This window comes from Balaenoptera acutorostrata, chromosome 14 (genome assembly GCF_949987535.1).
Source record: "Balaenoptera acutorostrata chromosome 14, mBalAcu1.1, whole genome shotgun sequence".
In the NCBI taxonomy this organism is placed as follows: domain Eukaryota; kingdom Metazoa; phylum Chordata; class Mammalia; order Artiodactyla; family Balaenopteridae; genus Balaenoptera; species Balaenoptera acutorostrata.
Genome location: NC_080077.1, coordinates 28,801,302 through 28,821,031, shown reverse-complemented (window position 1 = coordinate 28,821,031; position 19,730 = coordinate 28,801,302). Strand labels below are relative to the sequence as shown.

Genomic DNA, 19,730 nt, shown 5'->3' with positions numbered 1-19,730 from the left:
CTGGGGGACCTACTGGTTCCAGGTGTTTAAGGAAATCGGTTTCCAATTATTAGCTGATCACTAATATAACTGAGCAAAGACTCCTGTGGACAAACACATTACAACTAAAGAATTAAAGAATTTGTTCAGAGAAGTTAACAAACAACGAACAACTACAATAAGTAGCAACAACAACAAACCCTGGGGAGGGGGAAGAATCTAATTTCCAAAGTTGTCACATTATATCATTCAAAATATCCAGTTTTCAATAAAAGGTTACAAGACATGCAAAGAAACAAGAAAGTATGCACCATACAAGGGAAAAAGCAATCAACTGAAATGGTCGCTTAGGAAGCCCAGACATCAGACTTTCTAGACAAAGACTTGAAATCCACTATTATAAATACATTCAAAGAACTCAGGAAAACCATACTTAAAGAACTAACAGAAAGTATGGGAACAACATCTCATCAAATAGAGAATATCAATAAATAAATAGAAATTACAAAAGGAAAAAGTAATATCATATCCTCACAGACTCTTCCAGAAAACTGAAGAGGAGGGAATTCTTCTTAACACATTCCATGAAGCCAGCTTACTCTGATAGCAAAACCAGACTAAGACAGTACAAGAAAATAAAACTATAGACCCATATTTCTCTTGAACAAAATACAAACAACTCTAAATAAAATTTTAGCAAATCAAGTCCACCAATTTATAAAAAGGATAACACACCATGACTAAGTGGGGTTTATTCAAAGAATGAAAAGTTGGTTTAACGTTTGAAAACCAATGTAATTTACCATATTAGCACATTTAAAAAGAAAAATCATATGATTATCTTAGTAGGTGCAGAAAAAGCATCTGACAAAAATCCAACATCCATTCCGGACACAAACTCTCAGCAAACTAGGAAATGAAGGAATAAAGGGCATTTATTAAAAAACCTATGATGATATACTTAGTGGTGAAAGACTGAATGCTTTCCCACTCACTTCCCTTCAGGACAAAAGAAGATAAGAATATATACTCTCATCATTTCTATTCAACATTGTACTGGAGGTTCTAGCCAGTGCAATAAGGAGGGAGGGAGGAAAGGCATCCAGATTGGGAAAGAAGAAGCTAAACTGGCTTTTATATGTATGACTATCTATATAGAAAACCTGGTGAAGTCTACCAGAAAGTTATTAAGACTAACAAGATAGTTTAGTAAGGTAGCATGATACAAGATCAACATACAACAATTAGTAGTATTCTCATAAATTAGCAGCAAACAATTGCAAATTGAAATTGAAAAATAATACCATTTAACAATGAGATATGCAGGAATCAATCAGTCAAATATGTGCAGGACTTATACGCTGAAAACTAACAATCAGTGTTGAGAGAAATTAAAGAAGGCCTAAATAAATGGAGAAATGTTTCATGTTAATGAGTCAGATGACTGAAAGACGACATGTCAGTTCTCCCGAGACGTATCTTTGGATTCAAGGTAATACAAGTTGGGATTCCAGAAGCCTATGTTGTAGAAACAGAAAAACTTATTCTAAACTGATGAGGACATACAAAGGACCCTGAATAGTTAAACCGACTTTAAAAAAGGACAAGACTGGAGGACCAATAATACCTGATTCCAAGACATATTATAAAACTACAGTAATCAAGACCGTGTGTTACTGGTGTAAAGACAGAAGTAGATCAATGGCTTAGAATACGTCCAGAAACAGACCTACCCTTATAATGACAAATGATTTTCAATGAAGGTGCAAAGACCACTCAGTTGAGGCACGGCTGTTTTTTCAACAAATGATGCTAGAACAACTGGATATCCAAATGCAAACAAAACAAAACAGAATCCTCTGATCCAAACCTCACATCATATACACAAATTAACACAAACAGATCATAGACTTAAATATGAAACCAATTTGAATTATAAAACTTTTACAAGAAAACATAGGAGAAAACCTTTGTAACTTTGGCAAAGGTTTCTTAGATACTATACTAAAGCATGATATATAAAAGAAAAAAATTGACAAATTGGACTTCATCAAAATAAAAAAAAGTTTGCTTTTCAAAAGCTACTGTTAAAAGAATGAAAAGGCATAACAGAGACCGGGAGAAAATATCCGCAAATCATGTATCTGATCAAGAACATATTTAGAATATATAAGGAACTCTGTGATGTCACACACCTGACAATGGATAATTTTGATTTCAGAAAGGGCGGGGAATGGGAGGAGGAGAAAAAGGCTGAAAAGTGAATAATCAAAAGAAGAAATTAAAAAAAAAAGTTGCAAGTAGGGTATTTTAGGGGAAAAAGGTAAAACTAATTTCTTCTCATGAAAAGAAGAAGAAATTAAAGAAGTCTGGAATAGGATTATTATAAAGATGGAAAAATATATAGTGGAGGAGAGATCGGATACTTGGAATTAACACTTATGGCTGCACTACATTAAGAAGAGATTGCATTCATTCATTCATTCAGTTCACATATGAGTGTTCACAAATAAAGGCCTTTAATATTATTGACCATCTGAATTAACTTCTCTCTGACCAAACCTGTTAATGAAATAAAGCATTCTATGTTTAAAAAAAAAACCCAACAAACTCAAGATAAAATATATTAGTAACTAGGGAACACTAATACTAAGTATGGATTATAACATATTTGTAGAAGCTTCATTACAAACTCTGACTTGGGCAGCAGATCATAACATCATAGGGGCATGAGATACAAAAGGTAAAAGTTTAAGACTTTCAAGAAAATGCCTTTAAATTAACCTGTAAAAGTTTCTTCTTGGTATCTTTTTAAGGTAAGAGAGTGTAGCTTTATTAAAATGTGTAAAAATTGTTTGCACAGAAGTGATTGACATTTCTGAAAAAAAATTAAAAAGCATAAATGAGACAAGAAATTCAAGCGGAAAGTGGTGAGAGGCAGTCCTATGCGGCTCATTTACAAAGTTTGGTCAACCAGCTAATGAGCAGATGTTAGTAACTGAATGGCAAGGCTGCAAAGAAACAAAAAAATTAGCCTCTATCCATTTACTTGGGTACAATGGACTCATTTAAGTAAATTAGAGAAATAAAGAAACGACATACTGGGCTATAGTATTTCCACCTTCAACTTGCCTACAGTTCTTAAGTCATGAGAAATGTATCTTAATTCATCCTTACTTCTAAGAAATTATGAGTACAGGGAAAGCCCAAAGGCTTTAGATGAACTTGAGCATTTAGACATATCTGAACTTCTCATGAAAATTTATTTTCAGAAGCTTCTTAAGTGCTCTATGTTCAAAAAAGAGAAGCCAAGCTACCCTGACAGCCTTAGAAACAAGCTGGGATGGTTTTTGAGGCTTTTTTGAATTTTAATCTGGAGAGCATTGTGTGGATCTCTCTGTCACCGGAAAATACATATCCAAAGTAGTCAGAGTGACTACAGAACCTTTCATTCACATATTAGATAAAAGTTCTAAAAAATTTTATAAAAATGTTCATAGAGAGGACTGTTCCCGTAATGTATTAAAACATGGTCATTTTTGGTTGTTGAAACAGAGTTTGTCCTCACTGACCCAGCGTATTTTTTACATGGGTGATCTGTCATTGAATATATTCCTCAGAGTCAGTTATTATATGATCAACTATTATGCAAAATTTCAATTGTTCAGAGATGGGAACTGAAAACATACCTGGCAGATATAACAAAAACAAAAAACTGAAAGACCTGGGATGTGTATTTGTGTCGTGTGACAGGCAGAGAGAAAGCATGGAAAGAACAGCAGATTGGGAAACACAGGATCTGTGTTCTGTTACTGGGTCTGCCTCTTACTACCTCCCTCAGATCATGTTTCTCCACATGCAAAAGAGGGGTCAGAGCAATGGTCTTCAGGGAAATGGGGAGACTCAAATGTGATAATGTGAGTGGCTGTGCTCTGATGGGCTATATATAATCATATAATCATCAATATAATTTTATCTCTCAAAAAGAAAGATTTTTTAAACTTACAACAAAATGGCATCTTACCAAGGAGCCTAATAACACCGAATATAGTATAAAAAACAAACACACACACACCCCGGTAGTCTGAGAATCAGGAGACTTAGGTCTTGCTTGGTTCAAGCGCTGACATAAATGTGCCTGTGACATTTGCACAAGGTCTTTCCCCTTAGTTTTCCTGAATGTAAAACAGAGGGAATGTAGAATTTCTAAGGGATCTTCTAGGTCATGATTCTGTGACTCTTAAATACCATTTAAAAATTCTGTTTGTCTTTCATCTGTAGAATGAAATATTATAAAATAATGCACGGTTTTATCTGATAATTCCTGTAAATTAGAGTGTCATTTAAATCAGTATTTCTGAACTGGAAGAGACATATTCTTCAAAATGTCAAAGTGCATAGCAGGGTTAACGAATAAATATTGGGTTGGCCCAAAAGTTCATTTGGGTTTTTCTGTAAGATGTTATGGAAACCCCCGAACTTTTTGGCCAACCCAATATTTTCCTGAAGGACATTCAGCAGGGATTCTCTGTGTGCACATGTGTGTAGGCATGCACCCAACGTGGGGACAGTGGCGGTGGGATGGGAGGGCACAGCAGACACCTGAGCTGGTCAAGGTTGTTACACTCATGTGATAGTTTGCTAGTGACGTGTGAATATCAAGTCAGGGCTTCAAATTACGTACAAAATGATCTGCAATGATAAAAATTGAGAAGTGCTTTGCAAAGGTTTTTGGTTTTTTTTTTTTTTTGAGGTAAGAGAGAGATTTTCTATTTATGTTATTAAGTAATATAGCAAGTATCAAAAAATACAAAAACTTCCTAGAGATCTTTTAAAATAAATACTTCAAAAATTGCTCATTTACATTAGGCATTTCTAAGACATATACAATGATAATGTTCTGGGTATTAGCTTTTTTTCTTTAATGCCTCGAAATAGGCATCTCATAATTTTTTTAGTGTGGTGTTATGAAGAGGGAAATGGAGAAATTGTCCTTAAAAAAAACAACAACTATTTATCACTGCAAATTATTTAGGAGGAAAAGCTGCTTACTGTGTCATAGACTCTGAGCCCGGTCTGAAATCCTGGGACTTGAATGACTGCTGTGAAAGAAGAACAAAGAGTAAGTCACAAATCACAGAAGACAACACAGGCAATATTCACATGCTGAAAACCCACCAACTGGATGAATGAGGAGAGAGCACGCCTGTTTTGAACACAAGTGTCTATCAGCATGTCTATCACAAGTGTCTATTCACTCCCATGGAAAACCAAGGAACCAGCTCTCCAGATTGGTTAAGCGCTCTGCGTAAATAAAGTGAGCTTTCAGGTGTGTGGCAAAAAGAGTCAGTTGTGAGTCAGCCTAAATTAATTCAGTAATACTATGTTATATTACTTAAGTTCTAAATTTACCTTTCAACACTGCATCTTTCCTTTGTAATCTTGTCAGTACACTGTATTTTCATGGTGTTACTCACTGAACTATGTGTAAAATTTTGAGTCTGCAAGCTCTTTAAATCTTTAAATCTGCAAGCTCTTTAAGTCTTAACCCGCAAGCTCTTTTGAATCTACAAAGTTTGCTTAGTGTATCTGTTTTATTAATGGCACCTCCATGAGAAAGTCAAGTAAGCACTTTCAGTGGGGCCACATTATACTCTGAGTGTTAGATAGTTCCTCTAGAGTTTGAACATTAATTCCAAGTGAAAGGATACTGTGGAAAATGGCGGTTGATATGAGACAGTAGTTTAGAAATCAACTTAATCTTGCTATAAGACAGACTTGCAAATTTTTTTTTTTTTTTTTTACAGATAATTACATGTTATGGAAAGGATCTACTTAAAATTCACATAGAAAATATAAATCACTACTATGTTAAAGTTTTGAATTACATACAAATGAAAGAGATATACCATATCTACCTAATTAAAGTTTTAAAACCCCAGAAAACAAAAAACCAAAATGAAATGAAAGACAAGGAGTACGACTGTCTCTTTCAGTCTTAACTTCTTTGAGTAACTACTGCTTTCCCAGTCTTATCTCTACTGAAACTTGTTTTGCCTTTCTGGATTTCCTCCTTCACAATCAGATTTCAGCAAGATTTGGCACTGAGTCCCTTTAAACAAGTATTACTTTTCTTATCATAAAGATTTCAAGAGGATTTTGTACTTTTCTGGACCATAATTATGTAATATTATTGCTGGCTATATAGCTTTAAATCAAGCATGTAATGAAAACAAGAGTTAAAGGGCAAGGAGACTTAGTGGCAAAACCTGAACATTGTAGTAAGTGAGCCTATTTCAAAGAACAACAAAAGAACCAATCTTGGATTTTTCTCAACTATTTGAAGATGATCTGACTCAGTTAAAATGTGTTTGGGGAAAAAAGTACAAACACATAGAAAATTTAAATTCAAAGACTAACGCAGACTGCAGAATAGTCGACCTGCCCTCAAGCCCATAGAGCAGAAGAAAACCGTCAAAACCTCTCAGAAAGCATCAACTGTAACTGAATTTCTTCAGTTTTTTTCCCCAGACTTATGAAATAAATTCCAAACACAGCCATCAGATTAAAGGTCAGATGCTTCTTTTACATGGTCTAAGTATTACTTCTCTCTCTTTGCCCAAGGCAAGAGCAATACCTTACCTTAAATACATGTATATACAGTCGGCCCTTAGTATTCAAGGGGGATTGGTTCCAAGACACTCCCACCTGCACAGATACCAAAATCTGCAGATGCTAAAGTACCTCATATAATGGTGTAGTATTTGTATATAACCTAACAACCTCCTGTATACTTTAAATCATCTCTAGATTACTTATAATACCTAATACGATGTAAACGCTATGCAAATAGTTGTAAATACAATGTAAATGTTATGTAAATAGTTGCCAGCATGGCAAATTCAAGTTTTGCTTTTTGAAACTTTCTGGAATTTTTTTCCCAAATAATTTCGATCCATGTTTGGTTGACTCTTTAGATGCGTAGCCCGTGGATAAGGAAGGCCAACTGTATATGAAATGTTGTAAAACTACTGGATTAGAAAAACCCAACCTAATGGCTCTAATCAGAATATAAGTCTACTCCAGAGGTTTAGGGAAGGGAAGTCAGACTGAATTATACATCACTGTTACATCAGTGTTACTTTTCCTTGCTTGTTGTGACCCTGACAAATGAGTAACAACATATTACTATGTGCAGGTCTTACCAAACCTGCTTCTAATAGTCTTTTCATATGAAATGGGTGCTGTGATGTCCTCAGAAAGTCTGTCTTAAGCAGGTTAAACACGGTTCCTGCCCTGTTTCCTACTGTATTACTGCATTACTGTAGCGGGCATATCCAAGTCCTTTTTCATGATGCAAAGGTTGGCTTAACCCATGTTCAAATCCTATGAATCACAAATTAGTAGGAGATCCACATTACAAAGTCTTGACACTGATTTTTAAAAGGACACTTATTTCTTTAGGACCAATACTTCACTTCTCAACACCTTTACTCACTCATTCCTTGGTCTCAGCAGCAGCACGCCATATGGGTATGGAGGCAGAAGGAGGGGGAAGAAGGAAGTGTCTCTGTGAGCTGTTTTGTTTCACTTTATCTTTAAACAAAAAAGCCCAAGGCTATGAGACAATCAGCCCATAAGCACCCTCACCCCCCATCAAGGCCAAGGAGCATGATTGCCCTTCTTTCCCTCTTGTCCACACACACCTCTCAGCTGTTTTGTGACTTCATTTCCTCTTCATGGATACCCTTGATTTGGAGAGGAGGGGATGAAGAGAGGAAGATGAGCAAAGCAAAGGAGATGAATGAAAAGGATCAGAATCTGGAGACTCTTGCTTCCCAAGCCCTCACAACTTCGTAGTGATGCTTTTAAGTTTAGATGCAGTGAGACAAACATGAAAGGAATGATTAATGGAATGATTTTCAGTGCCTCCAGTGATTACACGGAGACTTACCAAGAAGAAACAACTCATAAATAACTTTGTAAAAGAGAAATGGGCCATGCAAACAACTCCCCCAAATATTTCTATAAACTTGAAGAATGAATGTAAAATTAAGTAAATGTTCAATCTATGTTTGTTGCAGTAGCACACCAGCTTTAAATAAGGCAAATTTATGATATAGTAGAGCTCTATTTTTAAAGCTATTTATATACCTCCTGATATCTACCTTTTCCAAAGAATTAATATCTGCAATTTTTTTATACCCACTTTGTAGGAATTTTTATTGAAAAGAAAAAAACCCCAACAACGAGGGCTGTTGGTTAAATTCTAATCTTGGTTCTGTCATTAACTCTCTATGTGGCCTGAGTAAGCCACTTAACTTCTTTTGAGGTCTGTTTTTCTTACTTGAAAATGTACAGGAGGTGCTCAGAATAAAAGCACGAACTATCATAGCACTATTCTTATATTTTACAGATGAGGAAACGGAGGCCCAGAGTCACCAAGATTACAGAAGTAGCCTGAAGGTTACAATCCTGTTTTTCAAACTGATTTAAAAGCAAAACTCGTTTTCAATACAATTTTGTTTGAAAGCCTCACATACAAACACTGAAAAGTAGAATTTCTCTAGGTGAAGCTAGGTTTGGTGGTCTGGCAAACCTGACCTCCCCAGACCTACCCTACAGAGCCCTGAGGAACAGGGCTCTACAGAGGAGAGAGTTTACAAACCACTCGACTAGATAAGCTCTTTCAGGTTTTCTCTGTTGCTAAAATTATGTTTCTGGGAGCATAATTTTATGACTTTAAATATTCATACAAGTTTGCTGTTGATTCTTTGATTTTAGAATTTATTGTTGATTATTTGAGTTGTATTTGATGCTAAATCCTCCAATTATGCTTTTCCTTAAGGACAAAATATTCTTCTGCATTAAGATGCAGTTTCTATAAGTATATTAAAACAAAAAGTAAAGGCCTTCATCTTGATTCATGATTTGTAGTTTGGGATACTAATTATGCCAATTAAAAATGACAACAACAATAAATCCTTAATGGAAAGCCACTCTAGGGGCAAGGCACCATGCTACACACCCTGGAGATACAAAGCTAAGTAGGCTCCAAGAGCTTATACTCTAACAGGGAAAGGCATGGAGACAACCAACAAAGCAGAGGGAGATCCACATTATGATAAAGGAAAAAAAATGTACAGATATAAAGGAACAGAAGTCTTGAATTGCTACTGGAGGCTTTTGAGAAGGATTCTCAGAAGAGGGAGCATTTAGCTGTCTCCTAAGGGATAAACTTAATTTCTGATAGTTGGCGTAGCACAAAAACTATACAGCTGGAGAAAACGGGGTAAGCAGAGGTTTGAGGTTTTGCGTCTGCAGGGCAGCCTACAGTGGAGGTTGATTTGGGAGATGAGGAAAAGTAGGTCAGAACTTCTGTTCAATCTCTGAGGGATGAGAGCTAGATTAAAACTTAAGAGATTTGGACTTCAAAGACAAATATAGCATCAGCTAAGATTTCTGAGCTGGTAAATCACGACTTGATTTCTATTTTAGGAAGGTACCTCTGGTAGGCAGGTAAACGGTGCAGTAAAGACTGGAGAATGGGAGCGTGGAGACCTCCGCAGGTAGGGGCTGGGGGACTGGTTCCAGCAATATCCTTCCCAGGCTCCACCCCCTCAGTGCACTCTTTAAAAAAAACTGGTGCTTCTTAATGCCTTCTACCCTTTAGTTCTGTACACTCCTCTGTTCCCATGGATTCGACAGGTATGTTTATGCTAAAGACTTCCAAATCAATACCCAGAACCTGGATCTCCAGTTTTCTTCAAAATGATTTGGCAATCGTTAGTTTTCAGCAAATCTTGTAAATATGGCAGTTTTTCTGAAAATACACTTGGAACCATCCATCTTCATCAGAACTACCTCGCAAGCCTGAGTTCTCAGCAAATCTCTCCCGAGCCCCCTGGCTGCCGCACAGGCACTACACACAGCGCATCTTACGCTGAAGGGCCCTTCTGCTTTTACACACTGATGGTCACATTAGAAACCTAGGTTGCTCCTTTTCCTTCACATGGATTTCCTCACCAAACCCTACTTTCTCATTACGGCTGGCTCGGATTGCTGCAACCGCCTCTCCGGGTCTTATTTCACTGCTTTTTTTCTTTTTCCCCCCTTCTCAGAGCTTACAGAATGAGCTTTTGAAACAACTGATTTGATCATGCCATCCATCCTCCATGTTTTAAATCCTCCAATGGCTCCCCAGTGTCTCCAGGATCAAATCCAGCTCCTTCACATGCCATACAAGGATCTTCTTGATCCCGTCTCCTCGTTCAGGTTCAGCTTTCTCTCTTTTTCACTTTGCAGCCTAGGCTCCAGCCATGATGAAATGTTTGTGGTGGCCTGTGTGCCATGCCTTCATATTTGTTCAGTCTGCCTGGAATGCTCTTCCTCCCATAAAACTCAATTTAGAAATCAACCCCTCTGGAAAGCCTTTCCTGACTTCATTAAGCTTGGGTCAGGGGCCACTTCTATTTGCTCCCTTGCATTTCATATAGAACTCTACCAAAACAGACTTTTATGCTGTAAAACCCCCGATATTTGACTGTTCTTTCAAGAGAGAACTCCTTAAAGGTGAAGGTAGATGATGATTCCATAACACACTGGAGTAGAGAAGAAGAAAATTGGGTTTTTAAAAATGGATTTGGTTTTGGGCACACTGGACCAGAGACTCCAGAATGACACCTTCGTGAATGTGGAAATTTCTAGTAGGCGGTTAGAAATACACTTGGGGAATTCAGAACAGGAGCCGAAGTTACGTATGTAGAATTTGATACATCTGAAATACCAAAGTAATATTTGAAATGATAGGGGTAGAGGATAATCCAGAAAAAACTGCTAGAGAAAAATAAAAAACATGCAGCATGTATCTTGGAGAAGGCTTGTATTACAGTGGCAGGCAAAGCCAGAGAATGAGAGAGAAACAGGATAGGTAAGCGCACTGTTACAAACATTAAGGAAACAAAAAAAAGCAGAGGTGTTAATGACCCAGAAAGCTGGCATATGGAGGATTTTTTCACATGGTCTGTAAACTGCTGGAAACAGTCCCTCCCTCCATTGTGTGCTTTATCCCTTATCCCTTCCCCTGTGACCAGCTGGTTTTTCAGTTTCTCTGATGAGCACTTCTAGCTACTTGAGGGTTTCTGCATAAGCTGTTTCTAATGCCTCAAACGTATCCTCCTGCCCCCCACCCCCTTACAAAAACTAACCCATCCACTTCTCACCACAAGGCCTCACAGCTACCCTTCACTGTCCTTTCACTGCTTATGTTTTAGTTTTATGACTCATTAATTACAGTTACTTTCACTCATTAGGCTGTAAGTTCTGTAAGTGGAGGGACTATTTCTGTTTAATTCACCATTACACCGTCCAGACAACATTCTACCACAGTGCCTGGAAAAACAGCAGGCATTCAATATATATGTGTTAAATGAATAAACTATAAAGACACCAAAGGGGTGGAGGAGTGAGGATGCAGGTCATTAGCTGAGTGAGGCTAGAAGAATGTGGGAGGGGAAAATGACCAAAAATACAAGTGGAGAGGTTGGCCACAGAAAGGAGGGCACTTCTTTCTATGATCTGAAAGCAGCTGGAGAAGGAAGGGGAAGTAACAGAAATACAGAGAAAGCAGAGAGACAAAGTCAGCCTGGAGTAAGAGGTTAGGTGGACCTTACTGTGAGCAGGCACTGTAAAGCATGGGGTAGGGAGTCAGTCAGGAAGAACAAAAAGATGATCAAGACCACGGGTCTCACTGAGGCTGGGAACCACAAGTATGACACAGAGACAACCACCACAATTCTGTGCTTTTCTTTAGCAGTGATGAAATTCCAGAGTAGAAGTGAGAGAAATGGACAACTGGTTTACCCCCAGGCCTGGGGACTGGTAAGACCTGTATGCCAAGTCACACCAAGTGCCATATGTATATGACATCAAACTGGTAAATAAGTGATGCTTCCATGCATTTATTTCCTGGTGATCTAAGTGAGCTGGTTTGGGGAGAGTGAAAACTGATAGCAGATAACCAAGAAGGCAGGAAACATCAGAATGCCACCCCTCCCTCTTTTTAAAAAAAATTTCTGCAAACTAAAGAATCATTTGGGTCACCCACTGCCTCTTTTGGGACTGGACTATTCCCTAGTGATGGGCGATAAGGGAAGGAAACTGGAGAGACCGAAGGAGACGTGGCAATTTTACCAAGTCCATTGCAGCCCTCTGCGCACTGTTGAGCATCTGCCCGTGAGCAACACCATCCCTGCTGACATTCGACAGGGTCAGGTCTGATTTGGAAGATTAATACATACCTCAGTACAACTGCTCCTATTTGTTTGCCTGATCCTTCCTTCATTCAATAAACATTTACTGAATACCTGCTTTGTGCCGGATGCTGGGAATTCAATTTTAAACGAGACACAGTCTCTGCCTTAAAGAAGTTATGGCCCTTTTATTCCATCCAAAGACAAAGAAAGGAGTAGAAGAAAAAAGTCGTATGCATGAGCCATGCTAGGAATAGTAGGTTACACTTTTGATCCAATTTCCTATGCCTGACCTTTTCCTTCTTCATCTTTATTATAAAGACTTACAGGTTTTATAAAACGACTGTGTACTTTTAATACAGTTTCAAAATACAGCTAATCCTCATTATCTGTGGATTCCCTATTTGCAAATTTGCCTACTCACTAAAATTTACTTGTAACCCCCAAATCAACGCGTGTGGTGCTGTCACAGTTGAATACATGCACTGGCGCAGAGTGGTGACACATTTGAGCTGCCCAATGCGCACGTTCCCAGCTGAGGGAGGAACGTTAGCACCTCCTAATGCCTTGCAATGTTTCTCATGCTCCGTCTTACTGTTTCAGCTCTCATACAGTAAACAAGTGTCCTTTTTATGATCTATTTAGTGCCATGTTTTTCACATTTTTGTGCTCTTTGTTGGTGATTTTGCTGTTTAAAATGGTCCCTAAGCATAGTGTTGCAGTGTTGTCTAGTGTGACTAAGTACAAGAGGGCTGAGGTGCCCCACAGATAAAGTATGTGTACTAGTTAAGCTTTGTTTAGGTGCAAGTGACAGTGCATGAGTTCAATTTTAATGACTCAACTATATTAAATTAAGTGTCTTTAGACAGACATACACATAAAACAAGGTTATGTATTGATTGGTTGATGGAAATCTTGTGACCAGAGGCTCTCAAGAACCTAATCCTGCATCTCCTCTAGGAGCATTGGTTTAGAATTCACTAATTCAGTGTTCATGGTGAATTTATAGAACATAATTGCTGTAAATGACTAAAATTGACTGTGTATTTTTAGGCATGGCTTCTGTGCATCCACCAAATTACTATTTTACTGTTCTTAGTTGCTACCTTTCCTAATCTTATTCCTTGACAAATCTATGAAGTTTTGGGGAGCTCTGTCTCAATCAAATTGTAATCATTCATAGAGAATATCCTACACGTCCAGTACTAAGGTGGGAACTTTGGGGGGAATATGACTGTTGGAAAGTTGATTCCTGTTGGTTTCACATGGCTGTGTGTAATGGCTTATAAACTCATATTTAGTCAGGTCAACTGGAAGTTTATAGCCTGAGATCAAAGGGCCTGAAGTAGATATGTTATTCCTTTGATGAGGCTGGAAGAACATTCTCTAGCAAAATTCCATAACTCTGTGTCTACAAAGGAGCTTTCAAAAATATAAAGGAGTATCTCCCAAAGAGTAGCACGTTTAGGGTAGAGTCTGGGCACTGGTATTTTCACACAAGTGCCCAAGGTGATTCTAAGACCTAGCTGTTTGAGAACTCCTACTCTGGCATATATCAAACCAATAATCTGTGCGGGTTGGAGAGCTCAGGACTGATTCCTGATCTGTGTGTGTGAAGCTGACTTCGCTTAGTAGCCGGTAAGCATGGATTATTCTGATCCCTGTCAACTCCTCCCATTCTTGCCTTCTCCCCTTCCTCTGGTTTGAATCTCAATTCTTACCAGCACTATCCATCAAGGATTTCAAATTCCTTCCCAACAAACAACATTAAACAGACACAGTAACTCTCAGGCTCATAATTTATTGAGGGCAAATATATGTATAGGAGAGGTTCAAGACGGCGGAGGAGTAAGACGTGGAGATCACCTTCCTCCCCACAAATACATCAAAAATACATCTACATGTGGAAAAGCTCCCACAGAACACCTACTGAACACGGGCAGAAGACCTCAGACTTCCCAAAAGGCAAGAAACTCACAATGTACCTGGCCATGTGGCTGACAGAGTCTTGGTGCTCCAGCCAGGTGTCAGGCCTGAACCTCTGAGGTGGGAGAGCCAAGCTCGGGACACTGGTCCACCAGAGACCACCCGGCCCTACGTAATATCACACGGTGAAAGCTCTCTCAGAGATTTCCATCTCAACGCACTAAGACCCAGCTCCACTCAACGACCAGCAGGCTACAGTGCTGGACACCTTATGCCAAACAACTAGCAAGACAGGAACACAATGCCACCCATTAGCAGACAGGCTGCCTAAAATCATAATAAGGTCACAGCCACCCCAAAACACACCACCGGACGCGGTCCTGCCTACCAGAAAGACAAGATCCAGCCTCATCCACCAGAACACAGGCACCAGTCCCTTCCACCAGGAAGCCTACACAACCCACTGAACCAACCTTAGCCACTGGGGGCAGACACCAAAAACAACGGGAACTACGAACCTGCAGCCTCCAGAAAGGAGACCCCAAACACAGTAAGTTAAGCAAAATGAGAAGACAGAGAAATACACAGCAGGTGAAGGAGCAAGGTAAAAACCCACCAGACCAAACAAATGAAGAGGAAATAGGCAGTCTACCGGAAAAAGATTTCAGAGTAATGATAGTAAAGATGATCTAAAATCTTGCAAATAGAATGGAGAAAATACAAGAAACATTTAACAGGGACCTAGAAGAACTAAAGAGCAAATAAACAATGATGAACAACACAATAAATGAAATTAAAAATTCTCTAGAAGGAATCCATAGCAGAATAACTGAGGCAGAAGAACGGATAAATGACCAGGTAGATAAAATAGTGGAAATAACTACTGCAGAGCAGAATAAAGAAAAAAGAAAGGAAAGAATTGAGGACAGTCTCAGAGACCTCTGGGACAACATTAAATGCACCAACATTCGAATTATAGGGGTCCCAGAAGAAGAAGAGAAAAAAAAAAAAGGGACTGAGAAAATATTTGAAGAGATTATAGTTGAAAACTTCACCTAATATGGGAAAGGAAATAGTAAATCAAGCCCAAGAAGCACGGAGAGTCCCATACAGGATAAATCCAAGGAAAAACACACCAAGACACATATTAATAAAACTATCAAAAATTAAATACAAAGAAAAAATATTAAAAACAGCGAGGGAAAAGCAACAATTAACGTACAAGGGAATCCCCATAAGGTTAACAGCTGATCTTTCAGCAGAAACTCTGCAAGCCAGAAGGGAGTGACAGGACATATTTTAAGTGATGAAAGGCAAAAACCTACAACCAAGATTACTCTACACAGCAAGGATCTCATTCAGATTTGACGGAGAAATTAAAACCTTTACAGACAAGCAAAAGCTAAGAGAATTCAGCACCACCAAACCAGCTTTACAACAAATGCTAAAGGAACTTCTCTAGGCAGAAAACACAAGAGGAGGAAAAGACCTACAATAATAAACCCAAAACAATTAAGAAAATGGTAATAGGAACATACATATTGATAATTACCTTAAATGTAAATGGTTTAAATGCTCCAACCAAAAGACACAGACTGGCTGAATGGATACAAAAACAAGACCTGTATATATGCTGTCTACAAGAGACCCACTTCAGACCTAGGGACACACACAGACAAAGTGAGGGCATGGAAAAAGATATTCCATGCAAATGGAAATCAAAAGAAAGCTGGAGTAGCAATTCTCATATCAGACAAAACAGACTTTAAAATAAAGACGATTACAAGAGACAGAAAAGGACACTACATAATGATCAAGGGATCAATCCAAGAAGAAGATATAACAATTGTAAATATTTATGCACCCAACATAGGAGCACCTCAATACATAAGGCAAATACTAACAGCCATAAAAGGGGAAATAGACAGTAACACAATCATAGTAGGGGACTTTAACACCCCACTTTCACCAATGGACAGATCATCCAAAATGAAAATAAATAAGGAAACACAAGCTTTAAATGATACATTAAACAAGATGGACTTAATTGATATTTATAGGACATTCCATCCAAAAACAACAGAATACACATTCTTCTCAAGGGCTCATGGAACATTCTCCAGGATAGGTCATATCTTGGGTCACAAATCAAGCCTTGGTAAATTTAAGAAAACTGAAATTGTATCAAATATCTTTTCTAACCACAATGCTATGAGACTAGGTATCAATTACAGGAAAAAATCTGTAAGAAGTACAAACACATGGAGGCTAAACAACACACTGCTTAATAACCAAGAGATCACTGAAGAAATCAAAGAGGAAATCAAAAACTACCGAGAAACAAATGACAATGAAAACACGACGACCCAGAACCTATGGGATGCAGCAAAAGCAGTTCGAAGAGGGACGTTTATAGCAATACAATCCTACCACAAGAAACAAGAAACATCTCAAATAAACAACCTAACCTTACACCTAAAGCAATTAGAGAAAGAAGAACAAAAAACCCCCAAAATTAGCAGAAGGAAAGAAATCATAAAGATCAGATCAGAAATAAATGAAAAAGAAATGAAGGAAACGATAGCAAAGATCAATACAACTAAAAGCTGGTTCTTTGAGAAGATAAACAAAATTGATAAACCATTAGCCAGACTCATCAAGAAAAAGAGGGAGAAGACTCAAATCAATAGAATTAGAAATGAGAAAGGAGAAGTAACAATTGACACTGGAGAAATACAAAGGATCATGAGAGATTACTACAAGCAATTATATGCCAATAAAATGGACAACCTGGAAGAAATGGACAAACTTAGAAATGCACAACCGTCTGAGACTGAACCAGGAAGAAATAGAAAATATGAACAAACCAATCACAAGCACTGAAATTGAAAGTGTGATTAAAAATCTTCTAACAAACAAAAGCCCAGGACCAGATGGCTTCACAGGCAAATTCTATCAAACATTTAGAGAAGAGCTAACACCTATCCCTCTCAAACTCTTCCAAAATATAGCAGAGAGAGGAACACTCCCAAACTCATTCTACGAGGTCACCATCACTCTGATACCAAAACCAGACAAAGGTGTCACAAAGAAAGAAAACTCAGGCCAATATCACTGATGAACATAGAGGCAAAAATCCTCAACAAAATACTAGCAAACACAATCCAACAGCACATTAAAAGGATCATACATTATGGTCAAGTGGGGTTTATCCCAGGAATGGAAGGATTCTTCAATATATGCAAATCAATCAATGTGATACACCATATTAACAAACTGAAGGAGAAAAAGCATATGATCATCTCAATAGATGCAGAGAAAGCTTTCAACAAAATTCAACACCCATTTATGATAAAAACCCTCCAGAAAGTAGGCATAGAGGGAACTTTCCTCAACATAATAAAGGCCATGAATGACAAACCCACAGTCAACATTATTCTCAATGGTGAAAAACTGAAACCATTTCCTCTAAGATCAGGAACAAGACAAGGTTGCCCACTCTCACCACTGTTATTCAACATAGTTTTGGAAGTTTTAGCCACAGCAATCAGAGAAGAAAAAGAAATAAAAGGAATACAAATTGGAAAAGAAGAAATAAAGCTGTCACTGTTTGCAGATGACATGATACTATACATAGAGAATCCTAAAGATGCTACCAGAAAACTCCTAGAGCTAATCAATGAATTGGGTAAAGTAGCAGGATACAAAATTAATGCACAGAAATCTCTTGCATTCCTATACACTAATGATGAAAAATATGAAAGTGTAATTAAGAAAACACTCCTATTTACCATTTCAACAAAAGAATAAAATATCTAGGAATAAACCTACCTAAGGAGACAAAAGACCTGTATGCAGAAAATTATAAGACACTGATGAAAGAAATTAAAGATGATACAAACAGATGGAGAGATATACCATGTTCTTGGATTGGAAGAATCAACATTGTGAAAATGACTCTACTACCCAAAGCAATCTACAGATTCAATGCAATCCCTATCAAACTACCACTGGCATTTTTCACAGAACTAGAACAAAAAATTTCACAATTTGTATGGAAACACAAAAGACCCCGAATAGCCAAAGCAATCTTGAGAAAGAAAAACAGAGCTGGAGGAATCAGGCTCCCTGACTTCAGACTATACTGCAAAGCTACAGTAATCAAGCAGTATGGTACTGGCACAAAAACAGAAATATAGATCAATGGAACAGGATAGAAAGCCCAGAGATACACCCACACACATATGGTCACCTTACCTTTGCTAAAGGAAGCAAGAATATACAGTGGAGAAAAGACAGTCTCCTCAATAAGTGGTGCTGGGAAAACTGGACAGCTACATGTAAACGAATGAAATTAGACACTCCCTAACACCATACACAGAAATAAACTCAATATGGAATGTAAGGCCAGACACCATCAAACTCTTAGAGGAAAACATAGGCAGAACACTCTATGACATAAATCACTGCAAGATCCTTTTTGACCCACCTCCTAGAGAAATGGAAATTAAAAACACAAATAAACAAATGGGACCTAATGAAACTTAAAAGCTTTTGCACAGCAAAGGAAACCATAAACAAGACGAAAAGACAACCCTCAGAGTGGGAGAAAATACTTGCAAATGAAGCAACTGACAAAGGATTAATCTCCAAAACTTACAAGCAGCTCAATATCAAAAAAACAAACAACCCAGTCCAAAAACGGGCAGAAGACCTAAATAGACATTTCTCCAAAGAAGATATACATATTGCCAGCAAACCCATGAAAGAATGCTCAACATCATTAATCATTAGAGAAATGCAAGTCAAAACTACAATGAGATATCATCTCACACCGGTCAGAATGGCCATCATCAAAAAATCTACAAACAATAAATGCTGGAGAGGGTGTGGAGAAAAGGGAACCCTCTTGCACTGTTGGTGGGAATGTAAATTGATACAGCCACTATGGAGAACAGTATGGAGGGTCCTTAAAAAACTAAAGATAGAACTACCATATGACCCCGCAATCCCAGTACTGGGCATATACCCTGAGAAAACCATAATTCAAAAAGAGTCATGTACCAAAATGTTCATTGCAGTTCTATTTACAATAGCCAGGACATGGAAGCAACCTAAGTGTCCATCGACAGATGAATGGATAAAGAAAATGTGGCATATATACACAATGGAATATTACTCAGCCATAAAAAGGAACGAAACTGAGTTATTTGTAGTGAGGTGGATGGACCTAGAGACTGTCGTTCAGAGTGAAGTCAGAAAGAGAAAAACAAATACTGTATGCTAACACATATATATGGAATCTAAAAAAACAAAAGAAAACAAATGGTCATGAAGAACCTAGGAGCAAGACGGGAATAAAGATGCAGACCTACTAGAGAATGGACTTGAGGATACGGGGAGGGGGAAGGGTAAGCTGGGAGAAAGTGAGAGAGTAGCATGGACATATATACACTACCAAACGTAAAATAGATAGGTAGTGGGAAGCAGCCGCATAGCACCTTGAGATCAGCTCGGTGCTTTGTGACCACCTAGAGGGGTGGGATAGGGAGGGGGGGTGGGATGGAGATGCAA

The 19,730-nt window shown here is 38.1% G+C and overlaps 1 protein-coding gene across 7 annotated transcripts in view; it reads right to left on the bottom strand.

Moving 5' to 3' along the window:
• The window catches only part of AHI1 (Abelson helper integration site 1), a 210,286-nt gene that overhangs the window by 19,412 nt on the left and 171,144 nt on the right, over positions 1-19,730 (bottom strand). For 5 of the 7 annotated variants that reach the window (XR_451825.2, XM_057527846.1, XM_057527849.1 and 2 more), the window contains one exon: positions 5,032-5,081. Coding sequence is in view for 6 of the 7 variants with exons in the window: in XM_057527846.1 (XP_057383829.1) it covers positions 5,032-5,081 (50 nt within the window). In the remaining variant the exon portion in view is untranslated. Of the gene's footprint in view, positions 1-5,031; positions 5,082-7,685; positions 7,728-19,730 lie in introns of those variants that run through there. The other 2 variants (XM_057527851.1, XM_057527848.1) reach the window with 2 other exon arrangements.